Source organism: Lactuca virosa, chromosome 3 (genome assembly GCF_052849685.1).
Source record: "Lactuca virosa cultivar CGN04683 chromosome 3, Lactuca_virosa_CGN04683_v6, whole genome shotgun sequence".
Classification (NCBI taxonomy): Eukaryota; Viridiplantae; Streptophyta; class Magnoliopsida; order Asterales; family Asteraceae; genus Lactuca; species Lactuca virosa.
Window position 1 is genome coordinate 19,900,456 of NC_136428.1, and position 11,279 is coordinate 19,911,734.

Below are 11,279 nucleotides of genomic sequence, written 5' to 3' on the forward strand. Positions count from 1 at the left end.
TGCTAAGTAGTTAATCTTATGCCTTATTCTATAAAAACTTCCATTTGTTCTTTGATTTTCCTAGTGGTCCTCCAGTCCCAATTATGTATCATGTGCTTTCGTTAGTACGGACCCATACTAATGTCCACACCTATACATAATTGTTTTTTGGTATTTCACAAAGTCTTCTAAATTGTAGATTTTAGTTCAACACGTATTTCCTATTTCACATAATGTAGGCATACATATACTGTCTAAAGTGTTTACTAATATACTGTTTTTAAATAATTTAATATTGTAAAAAAGTATTATAATGTATAACTGTACATAATTTTGAATCAAATGGTCATTCGAATAATTAAGTTTTTACCCTAAAGCAACAATCAGACAAGAACATGCAGTAAGGCTGAGTCAAAATTCTAGTCTATGTAATTTTAATTATGCATAGTTTTAAACAATTACTTTACTATTTGCTAATATTAATTTAAAGACATAAGCATGTGGATATTTATCTATATCCTACTCAATTCTTGCATAATAATATATATTTTACATATATATTTAATTTCCTTACATTTAATACAATATAAGAATATATTGTCTAAAGAATTTACTAATTATACTCTTTTTAACAAATTAATATTATCAAAGAGCATTATAAATACAAGGCGCCTCACACAATATCTACCTCAGAGTCTCAAAAGTTTCCTGTTGCTCAGGCCCCCAGCGAAACGTGATAGTCTTCTTCGTCAACCTAGTCAAAGGAACCGATATCTTGGAGAAATCCTAAATGAATCTCCGATAGTAACCTGACAATCCAAGGAAACTCCGAATCTCGGATGGAGACCTCGGAACCTCCCATCTCATCACAGCCTCAACCTTGGCCGGATCAACTAGAATACCGTTCTGGTCGACAAGGTGTCCCAGAAATTGCACATCGCGCAACAAAAACTCACATTTGGAGAACTTCGCGGACAACTTCTTCCTCCTCAAAGTCTCCAATACCTCCCTCAGATGCTCCTCATGTTGTCCCTGAGTCTTGGAATAGACCAGGATATCATCAATAAATACAACCATTGATCGGTACAGCATAGGCCTGCATAAGCAATCCATGAGGTCCATGAACGCGGTTGGATCATTAGTGAGCCCGAAAGGCATCGCCATGAACTCGTAATGACCATAATGAGTCTGGAAGGCCATCTTCTGCATATCATCCTCTCTGACCCTCATCTGGTGATAACCGAGCGCGGATCAATCTTGGGAAACTAAGATGCGCCCTCGAGTTGATCAAATTGGTTGGCAATCCTCGGGAGCGGGTAACGGTTCTTCACCGTTAGCTTATTCAGCTCCCGGTAGTCGATACACATCCGATGTGACCCATCATTCTTCTTCACAGATAGGATCGGTGATCCCCAAGGTGGACTACTTGGCCGAATAAATCCCTTGTCTAACAACTCCTGCAATTGTGTAGACGACTCTTTCATCTCTGGAGGTGCTAACGGATAAGGTGCTTTGGCTATCGGAGCCGCACCTGGAACCAAGTCAATCCTAAACTCCACCTGCCTCTCCGGAGGCATTCCTGGAAAATCCTTTAGGAACAAATCTAGGTATTCCTGAAAAATTGGTACATCATCCACGGTCACCTCACCCTTCCCCTGGGTATCCATCACATATGCCACAACCCCAGAACAACTCTGCTGAAGAGAACGCCTGGCCCTTGCTGCCAAACAGAGGGTCGGTCGACGCTGAGCACCCTCACCGTGGATCACCAACTCTCCTCGACTTGGTGCTCAAACACGTACCAACTGAATCCTGTAATCAATCATTACTCCATTGGGGCTTAACCAATCCATCCACACAATGACCTTGCTTTCCTGTAGGGGAATAGGAACCAAATCGATCGGATACTGCTCACTGAATAACTCCAAAGTACATCCCTGGTGAACCCTCAACACTCGCACCGGGTGGTCATTAGCAATCTCAACCTCTAGCGGATAATCCAACTCTACCAGAACATCGTCAAACCTCTTTCTACACACAAGAGATACAAAAGATCGGGTATCCCCTGAATCGAATAAAACCAATGGAGGAATACTGTTCACGAGGAACGATCCTAAACAACAACACAGACATATGAGTATGATAAATAGCATAAATATTAAGGAAATGAGAGAATACATACTCGTGACCACATCAGGTGATGCACGAGCCTCCTCGGCTGTTAGTTGGAATGCCATGCTTTGAACAACTGGCGCCTCCGCCTTGTCCTGGCGGCCATCAATGATCCTCAGAGTCACCGGAGCATGCACAACTATTGGTCATACTGCTGCTAAACACGGGCAGCTGGCCTTCTTATGTCCCCTCTGATTGTAATGGAAGCAAATCATATCAAATCCCTGGGTGGTAATAGGTGTGGTGCAATCCCTGTCGTAGTGCCCTGTCTTGCCGCACTAGTAGCAGCCCGAACCACCTACTCTACAAACTCTGTCATGTGCCCTTCCCATAGCGTCTCTGGCCATGCTGGACCTTAGATCTAGAATTGAAGCCCTTGGGTTTCTTTGTTTAAACCCCCGTCATCTGTCCATGCTCTGCCTTCCTCTTCCTTATATGCTCCAAATCAATCTCCTGTTATCGAGCCTTGGATATCATGTCATTTATATTCGGACATACGAAAAAACTAACTAACTACCTGATGTCAGATCTTAGCATGTAATGGTATCGGGTCTTCCTCTTCTACTCATCTGCAGTGTACTGGGTACCAATAAATCTCTCTGTCGGAACTTGGCAGTGATCTCCGCCACGGTCTCAGTCGTATGTCACATATCTAGGAACTCCCACCAATTCCGAGCTCGCTCCCTCAGACAGCATGCAGCGAACCTCCCCTTCGACCCCTCGGGGCAGAAGCTAGTCATCTGGGCACACTCAATATCTGCTACCCATCGCCTGGCTGCAATGGGGTCCTTCGCCCTAAAGAATTCTGACGCCCCACATCCCCTGAAATCCTTGAAGGAGAAAGTGCGGGCTCTATGCTGACTAGCGGCCAGATCGGCCCTAAAGATCTAAAGGCGATCCTCCATCAGCTTGATGATACCCTCTTGGATTGACCCAAACATCAATGGGCTCGCATCAAGGATGCCTCTAGTAATCTCAGACGCAATAAACTCGCATAATTACTCATCAATTGGTTCGGTTCCCGAGCCCGAACTTGATCCAGATCCTGAACCTCCTACCCCACCATGTGTCATCACCATGCTGAAACATAGCACATAAATAATTAGTACACACACGAGATGGTTCACACTCTCGAAGTTTCTTGAATTCACTATGGACTTACTTGTCTTGGGTATAGATTATGTGCTTTTAGTAGTACGGGCCCAATACTACCTTCCACACCTATCCATACTCTACGCAAGGACTTTCATGATTCCTCCAAGTCATTTCCTTTCTATCTATTACCCATTTCATACTATAGAGCTCCTGCATGCCAAGACATGTTCCAAGAACTTCCTAGGGTTCCTTTCCTCACCACTCTCTGCTATCATCTGTAGAAGGAACTCCCTCTAGTACCATCTAACTACTAGACTAATACAATTACATATTATCGATACTACATAATTCTTTGAATGAAAGGTCCCACATTACAACGGTTGGACTCAAACAAGAGTTGCACAATAGAGTTAAACCTAACCTTCTAAAATTATCTAATCTCAATAATGTGTAACCAAACGCAATTGTCTACTAGTCAGTTGGTACTAATGAAAATTCCTAAGAGCACAAAGCACGCAACATTCAAGCATAAATCAATTCGAATCAGAACACAACCTAAACAAACCATCCTATCAGATAACTGATTTCATACTAGCATGCAATCTATAAGTTCATACAATAGGCACATAAAGGCAACCCTCCTAGCATTAGATCATGCAATCATAAGCAGATCCTTAGCCCTAATATAGAATGTGATTCTCATATCATAGCATAAAACATCTAACATGTATGGGTATTTTGAGAAAACTTACTTGAGCTTGACTGATTGCACGCATTGCACCCCTTCTTTTATTATAAACAAAATACTTCTTTTTATGAAAATATACCAAATCCTCGGTTTGAGTTTAGACACACCCGAGAGTATGCCTGAATCCCTTAAACCAAGGCTCTGATACCAACTTGTAACATCCCAAAAATTCCATACAAAAAAATTTCATTTTTAGTTCATTCCAAAACATCCAGTAATTATGTCAAAACAACCAAAATTGTATCATAGTGGAATAATATCATAGTACAAATCCCAAAATCATATAATACGAAAAACATGGGTGAATGTGGTGCGATCAAGCCTGGCCCTTCCCTTTCGAGCTGGAAGTACCTGAAACATAACTGAAAACTATAAGCACAAAGCTTAGCGAGCTCCCCAAAATACTACATACCATGCATACATAACCCTCAAAACATAATTGCATCTATTGCACCCCCTTCGGTATCTTTCAACCGGTACTGGGTGTATTTGTAACACTCAGTTTCAGATTACTTCATTATTCGGTGTTGTGGCCTAATCATCAGATATATTTAGGCTTAGGGCCTTGGGGAAGATGGGATTTGGCCCTTTTTGGATTTGGGTGTTATAGTTTAGTGATTCGAGTGTTCGATGGTGTTTCGGAGCCCAAGGGTATAATCGTGAATTGTAAGCTGAGCTTTTATGAATTTTGGGTTCTTTTTCGGGAATTTTTAAGGCATGGTGAGTTGTTAGAAGCGTAGGGCTTCTCTTCACCTTTCCATGGATTTAAAGTTCGTTGGAAACGGCCTTAGGACGAAGAAGTTAAGGCCGAATGAAGTTTGAGAGTTTTGGAGGGCCATCTAGTACGCGGGGCGTACTAGATGTGTACGCGGGGCGTACCGAGTAAGATGGTCATGGGTGGTCTTTGAGTATGCCGAGCGTACCAAGGGGTACGCGGGGCGTACTCCCTTCAGCCATGAAACCCTAATTTTTGGTCCTTGATTTTATTTAAACCTTATTTCCTTCATGATCCTCATCTTTTATCAGCCTTTAAGCCTCCTAAACCTTAAAAGTCTACCCTTAGCCTTTAGCTTGGAGCTTTTAAGCCATTATGGAGGATCTTGGAGTATTTTTGTGCACTTTGAAGAGCTTGGGGCTTGTTGAAGAATCACCACCTGGAGGGGAGATTGTAGATCCATAACTTTTCCATCTTTTTCAATGTGTTGAAGGTAAAAAGTTTTGATCTTGTCATTTCTTTGGTTAGATCTCCTTTTGGGTTTGATTATGGTCATTTTAGCCTCTTGTGTTTGGTCCTTATGAGCTAAGGTTGTTTCAGAGGCTAGATCTTGTAGATCTGGACGTTTTAGGTGTCCCAAAGGCATAAAAATGTGATCTTTATGGTTTATTTGTACTCATGCATGTGTTAAGACTCTTCATTAAGCTCTTTTGAGCTCTAGAGCCCCATTAAGCCATGCATGCAAGTAAAGTTGCCAACTTTACGTGATAATTCATCCATGGGAATCAGATATGAGAATTTGGAACAAGGACTTAAGTGGTTAAGTGCTTAATGGAGAAGAACGGAGTTCAAGGAGTACGTTGGGCGTACCCATCTGGTATGTCGCACGTACTGGCCCCAAAGGGTGTACGCTGGGCGTACCAGATGAGTACGCAGGGCATACTCGGCCTGTTGGACTTTTCTTCTTTTGTTGACTTGTTGTCCATGAATCGTTGACCAGAAGTTTGACTGGGGTTGACCATTGGTTATTTTGAGCCTTTTTGGATATTGGGCCTTCTCGGGTTAGGCCCATGATGGTTTTGGGCCCAATTTGCATATTTGGGCCTTATTGGGCCTTGTGGTGTCATTTCGGGTTTGGGCTATATTTTGGGATTCGTTGTTTGGGGCATTGTTGGGCCATCATAGAACAAGTGTTTTAGACTAGGGAAATGTTAATGGGCTTTAGGGTAAGGCCCATGTAAGGGTTTAGGCCCAATTTGTAACATTGGGCCATAAGTGGGCTTTTAATGGTTATTGGTTTGTGGGCCTTTATGATTGGGAGTTTGGGCCTTAGTCTTGGACCAAACAAGGTGAGGGGTAAAATGGTCTTTTTACCCTATTTATGGATTGTTGGATTGGTTTAGAACCCAAATATTAATTGAATGTTTTCATGTTTGGTAGCGTGGGGATTCTAGCGGATCTTTAGTCAGAATTTATTCGTGGGTTCAGCTATCGAGGTGAGTCTCGTCACTGTACTATGGGTCGAAGGCACCAATGTCAGTCCATTTGATTTATGTATTGTAGGAAGACCAGGGGGTGGCCCTTAACATTTGCATGAAAGATCAGGAGGTGGCTCCTGGCGATCTGTATGCAAGACCAGAGTTTGAACTCTGACAGTTAATTAGATAAGTAGTTGTAGATTGTATGCTAGTTGTCTTTGTGATGCTTACATGCAAGACCAGGAGGTATGCCTGGACTCAAACTGAGGGTTTGGGGTGTTACAAGTTGGTATTAGAGCCTTAGTTTAAGGGATTTAGGCATACTCTCTGGTATGCCTGGACTCAAACTGAGGGTTTGGTGAAAGTTTTGATAAAATAAATGTTTTATTAAAAAGGGTTTTTAATCAAAGAAAGGGGTGTGATTCGTACAATCAGCCTAACTCAAGTAAGTGGTTCCCAGAATACCAATACATGTTTATTATGATAAATGATATGATTCTGAGAATTTCATGTTAGATTAGGGATAAGGATCTGCTAAGGATTCTACGATAGGAGAGATGCCGTTATATGCCTGATTGTATGAGCTTTAGAACTGCATGCTAGTATTGATTTCAGAGAAGTGGATAGAATGGCTTGATTAGTGTATGATAGTTAGATTTTTCTGTTGCCTGAATGTTGCTTTCTTTGTGTTTTGTGGGGCTCTTAGAAATATGGATCAACTACTAAGTGAATATGCTACGTCACATGTGGCACAAGTTAAATAATCTCAGAGTGGTGGATTTGAACCTATTACGCAACTATTGTTTGAGTCCAACCGTTCTAGGGTTGGGTCTTTTACTCGAAGGATTATCTGATCTCTGTTGCATGTGACTGTGTTCATGTGGTAGTTAGTTGACACTGGTGGAAGCCTTTCAGCAGCTGAGGGCAGGGTGAGGTCGGGAACGTAGGAGAGCCTAGGATATGCTTCAGTGGGTTTAGTGGCGCTGTTTAGTGAGTTTTTGGTGCATAAGTTTGAGAAGGTGACTTAGAGGATTTGGGATGATTCCTGAGGAAAGTATGGATAGGTGTGGAAGGTAGTATTGGGCCCGTACTACTGAAAGCACAAAATTCATACTCGAATCAGGGAGAGTCTTGGAGAATCTAAGAAGCTTATGGGATGAGGATTCTTGGGTATGTTCTTATCATTGGCATTTTGTATTTCAGTTTGGTGATGAGCACTCATAGAGGAGGTTCAGGTTCTGGTTCCGAATCAGGTGCAGGTACTGAGCCGATTAGCGAGCAGATCTGGGAGTTCATCTCGTCGGAGATTACTCTCGGTATTTTGGAGCAGACTCCTGTGATCATTGGTTCGGTCAAGGTGGGGATTTTGGAGATCTTGGATGAGCGCTTGGGCGCGTTCCGTGCTGAGGTTATGTCTATCGTTGGAACTCGCACTCGTTTTTTTCCGTGAGTTCCATGCGTGTGGAGTTGCCGCGTTCCATAGGGATAGGAACCCCATTTCCAGTAGGAAGTGGTTAGTGGATATGGATAACGCGTTCAGGACGAGTTTCTGCCCCGAGGAGGCGAAGGTCATATTTGCTTCCTGCCTTTTGAAGGACATGGAACAAGATTAGTGGGAGGAGGTTGGTCGTGAGGTGGGTGATGATGTTGTCGATGCGATGTCATGCGATGATTTTTCGACCAGGTTCCGAGCTGAGTTTGCACCGGTGATTGAGCTGCAACAGACTACTGAGACTGTGGCAGAGATCACTGCCAAGTTTTGGGAGAGGGCCTTATTGGTTCCGCAGTATGCGGCGGACGAGGAGATGAAGAAGGTAAAGTATCATGATATGTTGCATGATGATATCAGGGAATTTGTGAGCATTTCAGGGTGCAAGACCCTAAACGATATGATTTCTAGAGCCCGAGAGCAGGAGATCGATTTGGAGAACCTAGGGAAGAGGGGTCCAGATCAGGTGCATGTAGTGGAGGGTCCCACGAAGAGACCCAAGACTTCGGATCAACGTTTAAGAGGCCAGCAGGGCCGGAGTCAGTGCAGCACGTGCGGGAAACTGCACGATGGGGTTTGTCGCTCCAGGGGTTTGGGCTGCTACAAGTATGGCAGGGTTGGTCATGTGAGCAGGGATTGCCCTCAGGGGGCAAGCCTGTTATGTTTTCAGTGCAACCAAGTGGGCCACATGAAGGCCGACTGTCCGATGTTGAAGGGAGGGGCAGTGAGTACACCTGCTCCGGTTACTTTGAGGATCACTGATGGACGTGAGGGTAGGGCAGGAGCCCTATCAGAGAGGAGTCGGGCATACAGGATTCCAGCAGGTTATGTTGCAAGTATTTTATCTTTTGCTTTCTTTTCGGTTGTTATCAATATTTATGTTGTTTGGAATCTTGCATCAATTTGGGTAAGCGTTATCTTTGGTTTAATTCTCTGTTATTGATTGAATTGTCTCATTAAGAATTGTTATATGCCATTTTCAAGCCATGAATCATTAGTGGGTCAGAAGGAGTTGCATCTTGTTTAGCGGGTTTCAATGTGTGTTGGTTTTTATTCTGGTTCCTTGTCGAGATCGGTTCAGGGTGTTGTGTGGAGGGTCTATGGTCAGGATTCAACGGGTTAATTCTCCAAAATCGACCGGGTTCAGTGGTTTTAACAATTGAGTTTTGTTGGCCCTTGGGGGTGCCAAAGGAAGTGGTCTATCGCTGAGGTTTTGGTCTGGGCACCAGTTCAGAGGGCTTCAAGATTTGGGTTATGTATCATTAAAAGCGTTTGGGATTATCCGTTTTTGCTGGGACTTCCGGGAGTGTTCATCTGTTCTTCAAGGTTCTGCAGTCTTTGGATTGGTTAGTAATAGAAAACTAACATTTGTAAGTGTAGGTTGTCTGCGGTCAATCATAAGGGGGTAAGATGGATTAGGAATCCTTCAAACCTTGAGTGTTGGGAGAGCTTAGTCGAATCAAAGTGGGGGAGAACTGTTCAGATTTCTGGGAGCGGAATCAGGTGTGAAACTAGGATGAGTTTCACATCCCCGTAGGGGGTAAGGATGACCCAAGTGACCATCTGGATTGAGGATTGTGTGAGTTGGGAGTTTGGGAAACTTCCCAACAAATGGTTAACACCTTCTTGGTGATGGATAATAGGTTTTTGGTTGACCCAGGTTGGGGTTCCAGGCATGACTCGAGTCCAGCTTGGGTGCTTGGTCGGGTGCGTGTTCGACTCTAGATGTGTATGGATTGATAGATGAGCGATAAGACCATGGGCGGTGGCCATGGAAAAATAGGAAGTGTTGTAAGACTGCGGTGTGGCCCGTACCAACCACTAGGTTGGCAGTTACACCCCGTTCCCGAGTTCAACTTAATGAGAGAAAGGAAATGAAATGGGTGGAAATGAGAAGAAAATAAAAGAAATTGGTGTTCCCGAGTTTCATTAAAGGAGGGAAGTGGAAGGAAGTGGAGGGATATGGGAGGATCACTTTCCCTCCTAACTTTCCTTCCGATTTGGGAGGATTTGGAAAGAAACAAGAAAATAATTCATTTTTCTTCCACTTCTCTCCAACTAGGGAACACAAAAGAAATTTTTTTTCCTTTCCCTTATCTTCTTTTCTCTCATGACTTTCTCTTCTCTTCTCTTCTTTTCTTTTGTTAAACTCGTGAACGAGGCGTTAGTGTTGAAGTGTTGTAAGACTGTGGGGTGGCCTATAGCATTCACTAGTTGACAGTTAGTGTAGGAGTTTTGTAAGACTGTGGGATGGCTCGTAGCATTCACCGATCCCTATGCAGCGGTGAAGGTGTGGCAACTCCATGATTGGCCATGGATTTCTTCAAAAGGATTAGACCAGGGTTTGTCAGTTCGTAAGACTGTGGGAGGGTCACAACATGCTTGGAATCAGGAAATGGTAGGTCGTTGGAGGTCGGGAGTCATATAAGACAACCGTTGGTCGTGTAGCATTCTAATTTTAGCAATGGAATTGGTGGTGAGATGGTTTGGGCAATTATTTCCAGTTGAGGCCATCTTTCGAAATTCGCTTGGGGAGACTGTGTGTGTGTCTTTTGACTCAGCAAACGGGCGGGAATCCGGTGTTTCAGATAGTTGGCAGGCAAGTTGGGACCATGGAGGTCTCGACTGCTTTTGGAAAGTAGTTAGGGGGCAGCACGATGATTCGGGCAGTATTAGTGATTTGAGATTCGTGTGTGGAGTCGCTTGTTATTCGGGAAAATGCTAAGTCACTTGTAGTTTGGATTAAATAATCTCAGAGTAATTGATTTGATCTTGTTGCACAACGTTCGTTTAACTGTAACCGTTGCAAGGATGAATCTTCTACTCGAAGGATTATCTAAGCCTTCTATCAAGTATAAGTGTTCTACAGTTGTATATGCTCAGTGATTATGTTCCCAATGGAAGCATCTAGATAGTAAGGGTTGGAAGAGTTTGTTAAAATTGGGCTTCAACGAGGATTTGGTCTTGTAATGGTTCTGTGTGGGCGGTCTATCGGGGAGTCAGACCAAATTAAGACTTCAGGTTTCGGAAAGGTAGAAGTGGTTTTATGCATGGGTTTATGGATTCGTCTTCTTCGCGTCGGAGAGTTCTGCTAGGGTTGGGTTCGGTTACCTTGGAAAGTTCATTGTATGCTCAGCGTTTTCGGTTGCGTTCCTCGGGTTGCTTGGTATGATCTGGGTGTTAGTAAGGAGCGATTTCAAGGACGAAATCTATTTTAAGTGGGGGAGAGTTGTAACACTCGGTTTCGGATTGCTTCATTATTCGGGGATGTGGCCTAATTATCAGATATCTTAAGGCTTAGGGCCTTGAAGAAGATGGATTTTGGCCCTTTTTGGATGTGGGTGTTATAGTTTAGTGATCTGAGTGTTCGATGGTGTTTCGGAGCCCAAGGGTATAATTGTAAATTGTTATCCAGGCCTTTATGAATTTTGGCTTCTTGTTCGGTAAGTTTTAAGGCAAGGGTGAGTTGTTATAAGCATAGGGCTTCTCGTCAGCTTTCCATGGATATAAAGTTAGTTGGAAACGGACTTAGGACGAAGGAGTTAAGGCCGAATGAAGTTTGAGAGTTTTGGAGGGCCATCTAGTACGCGAGCCATACTAGAT

At 43.4% G+C, this 11,279-nt stretch overlaps 1 protein-coding gene across 1 annotated transcript; it reads right to left on the reverse strand.

Moving 5' to 3' along the window:
* Nucleotides 1-1,769: 1,769 nt before the first annotated feature.
* LOC145163328 (uncharacterized) lies at nucleotides 1,770-2,216 on the reverse strand. The gene is made up of 2 exons (XM_079082168.1): nucleotides 2,162-2,216; nucleotides 1,770-2,092 (listed from the first exon to the last, which is right to left on the reverse strand). Exons 1-2 carry the CDS (start codon nucleotides 2,214-2,216, stop codon nucleotides 1,770-1,772), a joined length of 378 nt encoding a protein of 125 aa, XP_078938294.1.
* Nucleotides 2,217-11,279: the final 9,063 nt, after the last annotated feature.